Source organism: Tetranychus urticae, chromosome 3 (genome assembly GCF_039701765.1).
Source record: "Tetranychus urticae isolate SD_2017Ah chromosome 3, NJAU_TeUrti_SD_1.0, whole genome shotgun sequence".
Classification (NCBI taxonomy): Eukaryota; Metazoa; Arthropoda; class Arachnida; order Trombidiformes; family Tetranychidae; genus Tetranychus; species Tetranychus urticae.
This window is the reverse complement of record NC_142960.1, coordinates 14,993,857-15,008,965: the sequence shown is the minus strand read 5'-3', so window position 1 is coordinate 15,008,965 and position 15,109 is coordinate 14,993,857. Positions and strand designations below refer to the sequence as shown.

General features: G+C 31.8%; 3 protein-coding genes and 2 long non-coding RNA genes across 5 annotated transcripts; 3 read left to right on the top strand and 2 right to left on the bottom strand.

The window, feature by feature from the left end:
* Positions 1-1,908: 1,908 nt before the first annotated feature.
* On the top strand, positions 1,909-5,613 carry LOC107363998 (G1/S-specific cyclin-D2). The gene is made up of 4 exons (XM_015931272.3): positions 1,909-2,157; positions 2,360-2,575; positions 2,790-2,958; positions 5,152-5,613. The coding sequence occupies exons 1-4, from the start codon at positions 1,981-1,983 to the stop codon at positions 5,364-5,366; spliced, it is 777 nt and encodes a 258-aa protein (XP_015786758.1). The 5' UTR covers positions 1,909-1,980; the 3' UTR covers positions 5,367-5,613.
* Positions 5,614-7,087: 1,474 nt separating this feature from the next.
* Positions 7,088-8,245, top strand: LOC112539072 (uncharacterized). The gene is made up of 2 exons (XR_016199508.1): positions 7,088-7,452; positions 7,660-8,245. It is a non-coding gene; the product is annotated as an uncharacterized LOC112539072 (long non-coding RNA).
* Positions 8,246-9,260: 1,015 nt separating this feature from the next.
* On the bottom strand, positions 9,261-9,752 carry LOC149093456 (uncharacterized). Its single transcript, XR_016199509.1, has 3 exons — positions 9,619-9,752; positions 9,451-9,523; positions 9,261-9,384 (listed from the first exon to the last, which is right to left on the bottom strand). It is a non-coding gene; the product is annotated as an uncharacterized LOC149093456 (long non-coding RNA).
* A 1,227-nt stretch (positions 9,753-10,979) lies between these two features.
* Positions 10,980-12,012, bottom strand: LOC107364297 (zinc finger SWIM domain-containing protein 7-like). Its single transcript, XM_015931633.3, has 4 exons — positions 11,839-12,012; positions 11,739-11,760; positions 11,458-11,642; positions 10,980-11,374 (listed from the first exon to the last, which is right to left on the bottom strand). Exons 1-4 carry the CDS (start codon positions 11,918-11,920, stop codon positions 11,259-11,261), a joined length of 405 nt encoding a protein of 134 aa, XP_015787119.1. The 5' UTR covers positions 11,921-12,012; the 3' UTR covers positions 10,980-11,258.
* A 658-nt stretch (positions 12,013-12,670) lies between these two features.
* On the top strand, positions 12,671-14,898 carry LOC107364296 (BTB/POZ domain-containing adapter for CUL3-mediated RhoA degradation protein 3). The gene is made up of 4 exons (XM_015931632.3): positions 12,671-12,791; positions 12,866-13,058; positions 13,463-13,980; positions 14,048-14,898. The coding sequence occupies exons 1-4, from the start codon at positions 12,786-12,788 to the stop codon at positions 14,267-14,269; spliced, it is 939 nt and encodes a 312-aa protein (XP_015787118.1). The 5' UTR covers positions 12,671-12,785; the 3' UTR covers positions 14,270-14,898.
* Positions 14,899-15,109: the final 211 nt, after the last annotated feature.

Here is a 15,109-nt window from a genome sequence, read left to right as displayed (position 1 = left end):
TCTCCCTACTCCCTCTTATCCTCACTTACAACCGGTTCTCGATTCGTATTTATGTCCTAACGACTTGTGGCCTCATTTTGGGTAAGTAACTGTTTAAGCTATTTTTGTAAACGCTCAAGTTAACTCTCTCTTTTCATCTTCTTCGCCGTCTTTATCGTCTTCTTCATTTTCACCATTTTTTTCTCTCTCTCTCTATTCTTTTACCGGATAAGGCTTGCTCAGCTATGATTTTCATTATGATGATGATTCCAAGATAATAAAAAGATGAGGATGAAAAAGATAATGTTGTGTCCTAGTTTGACATTATAACAATAGTGAACACCAAGAGATGAATGAAGATGTTACCGTATAGAAAAGAAATTATTGCTTTCCGTTTCCAATTTATTTACCTTTTTTTTTACATCCAAATTTTTTCATCTTCACCATCATCACACTCAACATCATTCACATCACTATCATCACCATCATTAAAATCATCCTTTATTATTACCTTGACAATCAATGTTTATCTGATTCTTGAAAAGACTCAGTGTTTAGTCACTCCAACACTTTTGGTTAAATGTTTAATTGACTGTGATCAGATTAAATGAATTGAATCTTAATTGTTGGTATATTGTGTTACATCTATTAGTTGATCATACGCTTACTTAATCAGTTTATTGTTAACTAAACAGTTAACGCTAAAGTTGGTTAAGCTAAAGATAAAGACATATCAAAACATTGTTGACACAAAACATCCAAAACAAAATTAGCTGTAAACAAAGCCAAGATCACAATTTAAATTGATTTCTCTTCAATAGCTGATCCAAAACTGGTCCATCTAATGTTTTAAAATCAACTCTTTATTACAACAAGTTAATTAGTCCAGAAGATTACCAAAAGATTACCAGATGATTACCAGAATTGGATCTAGAATCTGATCCATTACTTGATATTACAGTAGGGTTACCCTTAACTTGATAGAATTTCGTGTTGGCGCCACCTATTGGATCAAGCAATTTAAAGTCATTTAATTGTAATTTTTCAATTGTTTCAACCAAAATAATCAAAAATTTAGTGAAAAAAGTGAAATCTACGGGCCAACTTTACCCAAATTAACAAAAGTTATTGTTTAAAAGTGCAGAATAAGTCAGTAACATGCTATTCAGATTATCGAGTGAAGAAGAAGATTTTTGTGTCTCTAAAAATTTTGAGAGTAAAATTGAAAAAAAAGACTTTCAAGTTTTTAGGAAATTGAGCTGATAAATTCCAGAGGAAATCATGTTTTTAGATAATGCTGACCCGTAGATTTCACTTTTTTCATTAAATTTTTGATTATTTTGATTGAAACAATTGAAAAATTACAATTAAATGACTTTAAATTGCTTGATCCAATAGGTGGCGCCAACACGAAATTCTATCAAGTTAAGGGTAACCCTACTGTAATTGATCTACCATTTGATCTCTTTGTTTTTGACTGTCAATTTGGAAATAATCAACAGTTTTTAATCACTAATTTATCCTTTTGGTTAATATGATGATGATTCCGACGGTAAACTGAATAGATTTTGTTGATGATTAGAGCATTTTTCATTCGGAACATTCATAATTAACATGGAAAATCATTTCAATTACAGTAAATTCACACTTATTTTGACCAAAAAAACAGCGCCGTCTATTATACTGCCAATAGTAAGACGAGAGTACTATTTAAGTTATCCTAGCACTGTTTATGCTAGGGCTAAAGCTCTGATACCAATAGATGGCTCTGATTTTTTGGTCAAAATAAGTGTGAATTTACTGTAAAAAATTTCAGTGAATTTAGTAATCTCTATTCACCCATAGATGGCGTTTTTTCCAAAGACTATTGCGCCTGCGGTCCAACTAGGTTTTCGAAAAAATTACAAACTCTTCTTCACTTCTCTTAGTTGCAGTTGTCGAGCAAATGACCAAAAATAAAACCAATTTTTTTGCTCTCCTTGTTTTCATTGTGCTTGGATAATGATTAAAGGACATTGTCAAACTATTTATGATCCAAGTTTAATTGAAGATGAACGTGTTCTACGGAATTTGTTATTCACCCAAAGTCGTTATGTGATTAAATCATCTTACTTTAAATGTTTTCAAACAGAACTTGATGTTTATATGAGGGAATTAGTGGCCAATTGGATGCTAGAGGTAAGTTAACATTGAATTCCTATTGGATATTATACTTACATTGCCTTGTAAATGTAAACTTACTTCCCCCATTTTTGATTTACATGATTATTAATTTGTCAACTTTTTCTTACTCTTTCTTTTCCTTTGTGTTTCTTTGTGTTTTTTTTGTGTTTTTCTTCTCTCTTTTGCTTTGAATATCTTCTACTTTCACTTGTTTTAGATATGTGAAGAAGAAAAATGTGAAAAAGATGTTTTTCCTTTAGCTATGAACATTCTTGACCGTTTTCTATCAGTGATATTGATTAAGAAAAGTCAACTTCAACTTGTTGCTTCAGTGTGTTTACTGGTTTCCTCCAAATTGAGACAATCCGAGCCAATAGATGTGAAAAAATTAATTCTTTATGCTGATTATTCTATCACCTCCGACCAAATCAAGGTAAGTCCTTTCATTTTATTCAATTCGGAAGTAACCTTACCCGAGATGGTGATCATCTTTATGGTTGAAGTGGATTTATAATTAATTGGACAAACCTTTTCCCATTTTTCGCCTTTTTCTCATCATCATTTTTTTCTCTTTCTTTCTTTCTTCAATTCGTCATCATATTCGTTCTCATGATAAACATCAACATCATCAACAACAAAATGATCAGGGCTGGGAACTACTAGTCTTGAGTCAATTAAAGTGGGACTTGGCCGCTGTTACTCCCAATGATTTCCTCAACTTAATACTCCGACGATTGCACACTCGATGCAAAGGAAAGGACAAATTAATGACGATTAAGAAGCACGCTCAAACCTTCATCACTCTATGTGCAACAGGTAAGATTATTAAAGAATCTGCCAATATAAGTAGTCAACAGAGTATGTCTAGGCATTTATTCAACCGTAACATTATTTCCGTGTTTCTCTGTGAATATATCATGATAGGCTAACCTTTTCGATGATCATCCTCGTCATCTCTCTTCGAGAGTGAGCTACAGTGGATGGGGTCATCCGTCCGTCTTTCCTTTTTTTAATGAGTAGAGAGGCCCACTTGAAGGTGAATTAAAGATGTTGCAAAGACAATGTCACCCGAATGATCAAGAGAGTGAAGATTGGTGTGGTCAATTGAATAATTTTTGCTGCTCATTGATCATCGTGTGAAGAAATTTGCTAAACATAATTAAGGTTACAAACAAAAATATCTCGACTTTTGTTATTTACATTGATTTATTTCATCATTTAATGGGCAAGCCTTTTGTTTTCTTCACTTGTTTGTTGCAAATTGTTTCTCATGAACTCATGTGCGAACAATTTAAGTACCATTTTGACGATAAACTCGATGGTTCGCCTTACCACCTTGCATTGTTGTTTCATCATTAGTGCAAATAGTAATCTATCATGTTTCGTCCAATTAACTTGATTTCAATATTTCCAACTAAATTTATTCCAAACTTAAGCCTGATCATTCGTTCAAATGATTCAAGTAGACATTTTTTGCAATTAACTCCTGCAATTGAACCTTTTATTTCATAACTTATACCCATGAAAGTCAGCCAGGCATTGGTATTAATCGAAATTATTTCCAATGCATTTTTGGAGCAAAATTTAATTTTATTAACAATTCTTTTTCTTTGTGAATCATTTGAATATTTTTTTCTACATTCTTGATAATAAAATGTGCAATACTGATTAGTAACTGGACAAATTAAGATGTTCTCAATTGCAAACAGTCTGGACAATTTGTCTACAATGAGTTAATTAGCCAACTTGTAGGTCATTTTTACTTTGATTTAAAACCGTTAGCTGCAAATTTTTGTGTGTCAATTGAATTAAATTTACTCTAGTCCATTTCATTTAACACCATTCATCATTTTTTTAGTATATTGATAAACCTCAACTTATCCAATCAAATAAGTGTAAATGTTGAAAATAAACAAATCTTGTTCTGTTTGCTGAACAGTAACTAGATTAGTTTATTGCTGACTTTGCCTGTTGCTTCTAACTTTCACGATCATATTTTTTCCACCTGTAACAATGAGTTTTTTTCTGCTACCATGATTATCAAATTCCTGGTTCTACCAAATTCTTATATTGTTGTAAATGTATGTTGATGATGATGGTTTTTATATGTTACAGTTTTCAGATAAAGATGTAACATATCATATGTCCTGCATCAATGAATATTGAAGCCCATCATTGAGAAGCGAAAAAATTGTTTACATTCCAACAGATGATTTTTCATTTTCTATTCCATCCTCTGATTAAAGTATAAATGGTTATTCATTTTGATTAGGATTGACCCTCAGTTTTAGATGAACATGATAAAATAAGAGTCATTTGTTGAATCAATGTAAAGATTAATGAGATGAACCCAAAGTATAAAAAGGTAACTGATTGTTTTATACTGCATTGATATTAAATGATAAAGAAGATCAACAGACTTTTTGGTGGTTAATTTGATTCCATTGTCAAGGTCATTTCCAATGTAGGGCCCACCAAGGTTTCAAGAATAACCATGACACTGCTAGTTACATTTATCCTGAACCAAATTAAAGCGAATAATTTGCAAACCTATTCTATTACTCATTTTTGAAATTTAGGTTGAGATGAGATTAATTTTGTGCTAAGGTAAATGAACAAAAATTGTTCATCCAATCTCTTAACTCAATCCATAATTTTGCAATTTTTGTTTGCTTTCTTATCACCGGCAGACTGGTTGTCTCTGAGTTCATAATTAACAGAAAACTGTTCGACTCTTTATAATCTAGATAAACTTTTGATTTAAGATAACTCTTCTGGTTTGCTCTTGTAATCCATCTAAACAGTCATCGGGTATTCAATTTTAACAGACTTTTAGACTAAGCTTTTGTTTTACTTAACCTTATAGCTATCTAAGGGCTAAGGTTACATGAGAACTCGGTTAATTGTGTTACTTTGCCATCATCTTTTCATATTTTTTTGACTTAATTGTTCACTCATTTTGTAATGATCATTTTTACTCATCATTTTTTTTTCTTGTTTTGCTTTCAGATTTTCGTTTCTCCATGTTACCTCCATCATCTATTGCTGCCTCCTGTATAGCCACCGCCATCCTGGGATTAACCAGTTTACGGAACAACTTTTCATCAACTGAAAAAATACTTTCACAAATATGTAAATTAGCTAGCATAGATGTCTCTGAGCTACTTTCAATTCGAAAATCAATTGAAGATGTTTTAAATGAACAAATCAGTAGGCATCATTGATCCCGGAGATACACAACACACATGTTTATCACTTTAAGGTGTTCATTTCGCCAACCAAATCAGATATAAATATATAAATAACTTTATACATATATATAATATAATATATTATATATATTGATCCTCGCCAAAAAAATTCAAATGAAAAAAGTAAACAAATTAATAAATTTAATTGCAGTGAGATTAAATGTTAGAATTGTTATCGAATCCTTGACCTTACATTAAAAATCCCAACTCTTTTTGTCAATCATTTTGTACCATTTTCCATCAAAGATCGAATCCTAAATTTCATTGAACAAAACAAGATTTGAATTTAATTTCTTAATACGGTTCAATATTTCTGGCTATCTGTGAATCAACACTGACAACAATCTAAAGTTACAGAGACAATTGAAAGACATGAAGGATCCAAGGATAATTTTTCGGTTGATTGGGCAAACTAATTTCATATCCCATGTATGTGTGACAATTTAAACAACATTTTATTACCTGGACCAGCTTAGGATCCAGGTTGAAAACACATGAAATTATTTCACATCCCATAAGTTTATCGCTTCAATTGAAATATTTATATTCATCTATAAATTATTTTACACTTAAATATATGTCTGTGATAAAATAGCTAAAATCATTGATCCCTTTAGCTATACATTGTGATATATCCACATTGAGTGAAACCATTTAATTATTTTCTAATGAACCATAAATTGAGTGTTAATTATAACACTAATTTACAGTTAATTGTGATTTAACATTCACTATTGACCAACATTTTTCAACAAGGTAATGTGGGAACATATGGTTTTGTTTTCATCATTAACATTAAAAGTGTATTACATTTTTGGTGGATAACAATTTAAGATTAAATGTGTTCAATCATTTAATCATTGTACTTTAAGATTTAATCATTTCAATTATAAATCTTATTGAGTTCAATCTTGATTTGCTTTAACAGTTCAACTCTTTTTTTTCGTATGTTTCAATTGTCTGATGTCAGTTTTTTGATCAATCAATTACACTTTTTGATCCTTCAATGATTTAATTGAATTAATTAATCACTGTTACTTTAAAAAGTCAACGAAAAAAGGTTAATTTATTGTTTCTATCATTTGATATGAAAATGGTGGCAAAAAATTATCATCAAAAATGAATTCTGAAATGAATCATGAAAAACAAAACAGAAATGATAAAACTTCCGTCATCAGTCATCATAATAATGATTATTCAATCAAAGAGGCCTTCTAATCAATTTAAGAGGTTCAACAGTTGATAAACAATTGATCAGTAGCCGCAAATTAATAGATTAACAAGAAAACAAAACAATTGTTCGAGGTTAATCAATTAATATTAGTTACAATGTTTCGATGAAGAGCAAAATATTTCCGGCAAATGTCAACACACGGGATGACAATATTGTCCCGTTTTTTGAGCAGATTACATTGATACTTAATGGCGTACTTGTACTTACATTAGCTAATACCAATCAACAATTAATTGTGATTAGATTTAATTTACAATTAGAAAAGTAAATTTGAAGAAAACCCAAAACCAGAAAAATCACAGATTTGATATCGAGAAGAGACGAAGCGCAAAAAAACAGATTTAAAGGTAACAACAATGTCAATATACCAGGTCATTGTTGGCAACATCTTAAGAAAGGTTAAATTGCCGTTCTATTTCCGTTCACATTAATATGTTACCTTTTTACCTTCCGTTGGAAGGTTGGCCTTAAAAAAATTTAAAGTTCCCCAAGAAAGGAGTCGAGAAATAAAAAGATGCAAAAAAGATGAAGATCAAAGATGGAAATCAAAAGAAGGGAAAAGACCAAAATGACTGGCATAGGAAATCGCTCAAGACCCAGTAACGGGGGCGGACTCAGCGCTGTGCCCTTCATCATCCTCATCATCATCATCATCGTCTTCGTCATCATTTGTTGAATGTTTAAAGGCATTTTCCGTACCAGTTGAGTCTCTCTGTAACTTTAAGGCAAAGACCCAAAAGAGGGAAGATGGCATCTGTTTCCGGAAGAAAAGGGAAAAAGGGAAAGAAGAGGCCAAGAAGATGGTGAAGATGAAGATGATAAAAGGTAAAGGTAAAGATGACGAAATGTCGAAAGAGAGTCCAAAGTCGCGTGGCACTTTTCCTGTCTCTTATTACCTTTCTAACCATTTCTCCGTCCTATGTCGCTATTTGACTAACCATCTGTTAGTCGATCTCTTTCTCTCTCTCTCTTTTTTTTATCATCTCTTCTCTCTTCCTTTGCTCTTTAATCATCTTTCACTCTCTCTTTCAGGCCACTTTCCCCGTTCCAATCTAATCGCAATAAAAAAAGAGAAAAGATGAAAATGACAAAAAAAAAAGGTTTTACAAATGCATATTTACACACTTATGGATATGTACCTTTGATAAAACCTTGGTTAGGTAATGAAACATCCCGAATTTTGGCCTTACAACGGAAACGTCACGTGATTCTTGTTCGTCTTCTTAATTCTCTTCTCTGTCTAATTTTACTGTCTAAATTTGTAGACTTTTTTACCATTTAATTCATCATCGCTTTTTTTATGCACATCTCAATAACTATTATTATCATTGTTACAGCATTACTATAAGTCCATATGGATGATACTGATGCTGAAATCCTTATGTTAAAATGACAAAAGTGACATTGAAATGTCCCAAGGATGAATAACACTAATTATAATTGAAATTTAATTATATTTATTAATATTAATACCAAAGGCCTCATCATACCTCAACACATATGATTTTGCCTTTGCCTTTATATTGAAACATTGGACACAATCTGACGGTAAATTTGAATTAATTAGTTGATAACCATTTAAATAACTTGTAAATAAATTATATTTTTCATTATTTAATCACATTGTTGTTGATAGACAACAAATTGAGTTCAAGCTTCTTGGGGAATGTAAACAGCAATTAGGTTACAAAGGATGTCCAATAACAGTTTGATAAACAGTAAATAAATCTGGGAATGAAATTGGTGAAAATTAATTTTAATAATGATTGTTGAACCTGTCTATTGTTTACTAATCATGAATTGACGACTGGATAAATAACAACAACCATTGATGTAAACAGTTGGACTGTCAATGAACTGAAGGTTAGATTTTTTTCTGATTATTCTGATGTTGTTTAGGTTTATCAGTATTACCTTCAATAATGATTACAATCTGATGGTGATGATAATAAGGGCCAAATTAACAAATTGTCAAACAGGAACAAAGGTGATTCCCATATAAATGGCGATCAATTATTGTGGGTTAACAGACAAATGAAAATTTGTGTCAAATTTGCTTCCATTTACAGGCCTAATTATGTAAGGTGTTAATAAATGTTGTTATAATAATAATGTTAATAATATATTAATAGTATATCAGTATTACACTCATTTATGGATCATTAGCGAGCAATTAAAATTAAGCTTTCCTCTCAACCTCATCATCATCATCATCTGATAGATTGTTATTTGCCACAATTATTGGCTTATTTATGTATTTTTATATACATAAATATCAACATAATAAGGATCAATTGCTGTTATTTACTAATCACAATCAGCAGCTATTATTTGATATCCAACTTTAATCAATGAAAATGTTATTTCATACAGGTAATAATTACCAAGGCCTGAGAACAAAATTGTGATACAATTTTTATGATCAATATTGGTGTTAACCATAATAATGATTACGCTTCATCAATTTAAATTGTGTGAAAGTTAATGTAAAAACAAACCAGATGATCAGTTTCATCAAGTCTTCCCTTTACTTTCAAAAGGTCATCTCAAGTGTCTTTTTTTACCTGGCCTGACCTATTGAGGTTATTGTCACTTTGAGCTTTGCTTGGAACCAGTAAAGCGTAAAGAAAATAGTTAAATCGATTCCTTCTTTATCAGTGTTGATCATACAGCTATTGATACAAATTGTCCTCCAATAATGTGTACAGACAGCCAAGCTTTTTTTGTTATGGACTCAACCTGGGTCAATGACCATTGCTAAATGGTTTGAATGGGTTAAGGGAAAGGTGAGAGTAAAGAGTATATTTAAAGAGATTTACATACATTTGAGTTGATAAAGATGATTGGTTAATTGCTATTGAAATTGTCTGCTCAAATTACTTGGTTTGGTTGAAATCTGAAATGAGGAAAACAAGAGATTGATTTCAATTGAAACCATTCAAGAAATTTAAAATATTAACAAATCAATTTATCAACATGATGCCAACTTACTGAGTAAATTAGGCGCTGGATGCTTCTGCTTTTGTAATATAAATCAGCTTTCAAGTCGACCTTTAATCGCTACATAACCTTAGGCTGAATTAACAGTTAACCAATGCATTTAATGGTGCCAGTGTTGATATTATGAAAACATGATCAACATATCATTATTATCAATGTTATTGTTTCTTATAATATGTATTAGCTGTCATCCAGTAGCCAATAACAATTTTCAGCTGCATCATCAACGCCAAGTTAAAAAACACAACAACAGCTCAAAGCTCATCCCCGTTATAATGATTATAATCATTTTAGACGAATGTTAACTTTAACGGTTGACTAAATTTTTATAGTTAACCTGGTTGTATATCAAGTATAACAATGAAAATATAAATTACAATGAGCAAAATAATGAAAAAAAGGCAACATTGTAATTTTTTCGATTAGAAACTTGCATCGGTATTGCGTGATTTCAAACAAATGCCATAAATTTAAGCGAAGTAAGATTAGCTTACTTCATTTTTTGTAAGTGAAATGTTACTTTTTGCTTTCTCGCTTTCTGGTAATTTCATCTGGGCCAAGGCAAATTTTTACACAGCCATTGGTTATATTAACAACATTGTATAACTCTTTGATGAAATGGTGAACATAAGTTGTCTCCCATTAATAGGCATTAATAAATTTTGTCATATGTTTGCCTAATGAAAAAGGGAGAAAATAAAAAAAAAGGTAAAGGTGAAAGCGTTATCAGTATTTGATACAATGTTTTTATATATAGATTATTGTTTGTGTCTCTCTATGTGTACTTAAATTCCCGTAGAGGGTCAAAGCATTGAAAGCTATTCAATTGTGATATAAAAACTTTCATCAATCCAAAAACGCTGATAGTACAATAAGAAAGAGGAAAACGCGTGGCAAAAAGGTCTTACTTTCCTCTTTCACCTGGATAACAGGAGATGTAAAGAGAGGGAGGAAGGCAAAGAAAGGCCAAGAGGAAAGGTCTAGAGACAGACAGACAGATAGAGAGAGAGAGAGTGTTGGGCTCGGGGGTTTCCTCTGTTTATCTCTTTCTTTTTGTTCCTGAGGAGAGTTAACACAAGACTAAATAGAATGGAAGATTTTTTGACAAAAGTAACTCGTGGCACGCGAGTAAACCTGGATGGGTTTGCTTAAGGGTACAAGGAGCTAGTTGCATACATAATGTTTTACTGCTACTATTATCACTACCTGGACGGTCTCACTCTCTGTCTGTCTATGTATCTGTATTTATGCTCTCTATCCTCCCTCTCTATCTCACTCTCGCCTTTTCTCTCTCAGGTCGTGTGGAGCACATTTTACTTGATAATCTAGATTGAATAAGCAGACAAAGTTAATTGAAGCTCAATCTCTCCATTTAATGTCAATCCCGTTACACTGTATCTCTTTGAAAGTCCAAGAGTCTTTTAAACACTCATTATCATCTTCACCTTCGTCTGGGGCTGCCTCTTGTCCACCATCTTTCCTCCATTCAAGGGTCATTGGTCCGACTACCATTCACCTTTGCTACCTTTTTAAATTTTAACTTTTAAGATGTCTTTGGTTATTTAGATTTAGGATTCTTGCTTCTTCCATGTTTATTTAATGCTCCGCAAGTTGGTATTCCAGGTTAATTACTACAATAAAGCAGCCATTTGTTGGTCGTTAATATTTTCAATCTCCACTAAGCCCATAGCATCAGCGATCCGAGTTGCTGTTAAATGTTTACACATTACCAAGTCGGAAGTAATCACTGTTAATGTAAGAAAAATAGAAGAAGAACATCTGATTAATTTCATCTGTTAATGAATCTAATTAGATATTAAATGAGCAAACCTTTGTGCTTAAATGCTGGGCAAGTACAATAGTAAGCATGGGTATAACAGATATAATAATTAGCACCATCTTTGCTGAGGACTTTGAAGACTTGCCTTCCAGAGTCACTTCGAACTAAATAGATACGCTTTTTATCTATTAAATCAAATGCATTGACAAGATCATCGCCAAATAAATAGACTAACCTGTGAAATAAATGAAAACATACTTTATAATTATCCAAATATATCTTTAAAAGCTAAATAGAGTAAGAAACAAAGGAAAATAATAAACAAACTTACTGGGATAAGAAGTCTTCTGAAACTATTTAGGATATGCAAAAGAGAAAGCACTATTGATTAGAAAAGAATCAAGTATTATTAAATCAATTGCGATACTTACGTTTATTATCCCCTCTTTCTCTTGGCTCCTCTTTGATTGATTTACAGATGGAATGAAAGATTTTCAAAAAATTAGAGGACATAATTAGTAAATTGTACAAAGTTTAGACAAAACGACAATTCAACAAACGATATTAACTCAGAAGATATGAATTTTTATTTGCTTTGAGCTCCATCTGTCGTTGGTTTAATTAACCTTTTATTTTGTTATTTTTATTTACAATTAGATACCGAAGCTAGCGAGATGCTAACTGGCTGGCTTAATTCTGATAAAATCAAGCTTGGCTTGGCTCAGCCGGCTTGAGCTACTCAGCTAATTAAAAGGCTGATTTGGCTGAGTTTGGCTTGAAAAATTGCATTTAATTCAATTTTATAAGTTAAAAAATATCTTCATATTTTATATTAAACATCTAACACCACTTTAATGACATAACTCAACATGCTCTATCCAATGACACCTCTTTCATTCAAATTGGCGTCAGACGTTCACTTCCCTTGTGAGTGAACTTATAATTATCATGAGCAAATAAAATTTTATCAATTCTACATGGATTGAGTTGCCAGCGTTTTAATGAGTTAATTATTTCTAATGAAATAAACAAGATTTCAGTGCAAATTACAAGTAAAAACAGAATTTGAGAGAAAAAAAACTATTTCCAAGTGAAAAAGACGACCAAATTTGTTAGCTAGCCGACTCAGCTAAATTTGAATTTGACTGGCTTGAGCCGGCTCGAGCTATTTACTTTTAACTGGCTTCAAGCACGTGAAGAAATAGCTGGCTGGCTGGCTCAATTGGCTAGCTTCGGTATCTATTTACAATGATTTTGTCTTTCTCTGCTGGGTTAGACCTTTAATCTAGAAAAATATTTTGGTTTCTAGATTAATTTAACTTCTGGGATTCGGTGATCAAATTTTAATATCCAGTTTTATTAATAGTTGGTATCAAACATGCAGGTAAGTCTGAACATTTGTCTTGAAAATTGATTAAGCAAAGATTTGTTTACATGAATGGGTTTTTATCATTTCAGGAATTGGATAAACATGGTGAAGCAATTATGTCGAGTCAGGGTAATACATTTATCAAAGGTGGACCAAGTCAATATATTAAACTTAACGTTGGAGGTTCTCTGTTCCAGACAACAATTGGTACTTTGACAAAAGCTGATAGTATGCTGAGAGCCATGTTCTCTGGTCGACTGGGTATTCACACTGATTCAGAAGGTTAACAACTTAATTATAAATATTAACAGTTAATGGATTCTATGGTCTCTGATGATTGGATATTCATCCTTTTATTGTGACTTGAAACTTGTTTACCCTGAGAAGTGAGTTTATTGTTAAGACAATGTACTTGAACAATTGACTCAGTTTTTTATTCATGTTTCCACGAATTTTTATCAATACAGAAACAGATTGCAGTTAGTTGTAGCTGAGTTTCTTCTGTTTACCATTAACCTTTCAATTATTAACCTTTCATTTCTATTAAGTTATATTTTGAAAGCTTAAATCGTCTTTTTGACATCCGATCTGCACTTAATTTACATTCCTCTCACTAAATTTCAGGACTATGGTGAAATGACTCTAATTAATTTACTAATTTATTTTTTGTATCATTTCATTTCCAGGATGGGTCTTAATCGATAGAAGTGGAAAACAGTTCGGTACTATTTTAAATTTCCTTCGAGATGGATCAGTTCCCTTACCTGATAATGCTCGAGAGATTCAAGAATTATTGGCTGAAGCTAAATACTACCTCATACAAGAGTTGATCGATTCTTGTGAATCTATGCTAGCAAGATCTAAAGAAAGTAATCGTACAGAACCAATTTGTCGCGTTCCATTGATAACTTCATCCAAAGAGGAAGCTATGTTAATCAATAACTCTACAAAACCTGTTGTCAAGTTATTAATCAACCGTCATAATAACAAGTATTCTTATACAAGCACCTCAGATGACAATTTCTTGAAAAATTTAGAACTCTTTGACAAATTATGTTTGAGATTTAGTGGAAGAGTCCTTTTCATAAAAGACGTCATCGGTACCAGCGAAATCTGTTGCTGGTCATTTTTTGGACATGGCAAAAAAGTGGCTGAAGTCTGTTGCCATTCAATATTGTATGCACCTGATAGAAAACATACAAAGGTAAAATTTAAATTCCAATCTGTTCCCATCAAACTTGAATAACCAACAATTTTTTTCATTTCAACAGGTCGAATTCCCTGAAGCCCGAATCTATGAGGAAACTTTAAATGTACTAATGTACGAGAATCTTTCTGTACCTGATATGGAGCTAATGCAGGCTACAAGTAGTCGCGGCGCTGTTTCAATGAACTATACTAGTGACGACGAAGAGGAGGTTGCTCGTAAATCATCTGTACCTTTTAGAGATCAAGCCAAAGATCATCTTAGCAAATTACGAACTAAACCATGAATTGTTTATCATGTAAACAATAATCATTCAAAATAGCGTTGATGCCAAACACCATTTGTTTGTTTGTTGGCTTACAGACTTGTGGTATTTTTCTGATTGACCTTTCACAATTAGATTCCCTTTCACCATTTTATCTTTAATTTCACTGACACGGTTCAAAAAATTGAATATATACTTTATAGTATATATTTTCAATCTAATTTTAATTCGATTAAGTTAATTTGCATTCCTTATATGATCAAAAAGGTTGCTTGATTGACTTGATTTAAACGGATAAATTGATGCACGATGTAAGCGTTTTTACGTTTCTGGATAAATGACAATGTCTTTCACCATATCTGCTTGTTTGATTTGTCCCTATTCACCTACAAAATAGGCAATTTGATAATTTAAACAATTACCAGCAATATCTATGAAAATAGTTGTGTAAACAAAATCTTGAGACTTGTTATAAATTTTGAATGACAATTTAACTTGATTTTAGGTTGAGTCCAAATATATGTGTATTGATTCAAACATAATGAACATTGTTATACCAAAGAGTTAATCAAGTACCGATAAAAATTGTAAGTAAAATGTCCAACTTTAATTTATTTGATTACAATTAAAGTGTTCTATTTATTTCCATACTTTCAATGTTACTCAATCATTCGAGTCAATAATAAATTATAATCCAACATAAGCTTTCCTGCCATTGTGTGGGTTGTTGACTAAAAATTATTATAATAAAGCATTCTGAAATGCTTATTGTATTCTGCTAATTAACAGTCAATGATTCCTTGGATGAACAATAAATAAAATATGAGGTTAAGGTTAAAGCAGCTTAACTAAAGTCGATTG

Excerpts from the sequence above, each read along its gene's own strand:
- LOC107363998 (XM_015931272.3), top strand. The coding sequence starts at position 1,981 with ATGATTAAAGGACATTGTCAAACTATTTATGATCCAAGTTTAATTGAA. Across the intron at positions 2,576-2,789 it reads TCACCTCCGACCAAATCAAG|GGCTGGGAACTACTAGTCTT; the intron begins GTAAGTCCTTTC and ends CAAAATGATCAG. Across the intron at positions 2,959-5,151 it reads CATCACTCTATGTGCAACAG|ATTTTCGTTTCTCCATGTTA; the intron begins GTAAGATTATTA and ends TTTTGCTTTCAG.
- LOC107364297 (XM_015931633.3), bottom strand. The coding sequence starts at position 11,920 with ATGTCCTCTAATTTTTTGAAAATCTTTCATTCCATCTGTAAATCAATC. Across the intron at positions 11,643-11,738 it reads TCAGAAGACTTCTTATCCCA|GTTAGTCTATTTATTTGGCG; the intron begins GTAAGTTTGTTT and ends TTTATTTCACAG. Across the intron at positions 11,375-11,457 it reads CCCAGCATTTAAGCACAAAG|TGATTACTTCCGACTTGGTA; the intron begins GTTTGCTCATTT and ends TTACATTAACAG.
- LOC107364296 (XM_015931632.3), top strand. Across the intron at positions 13,059-13,462 it reads TATTCACACTGATTCAGAAG|GATGGGTCTTAATCGATAGA; the intron begins GTTAACAACTTA and ends TTTCATTTCCAG. Across the intron at positions 13,981-14,047 it reads CTGATAGAAAACATACAAAG|GTCGAATTCCCTGAAGCCCG; the intron begins GTAAAATTTAAA and ends TCATTTCAACAG.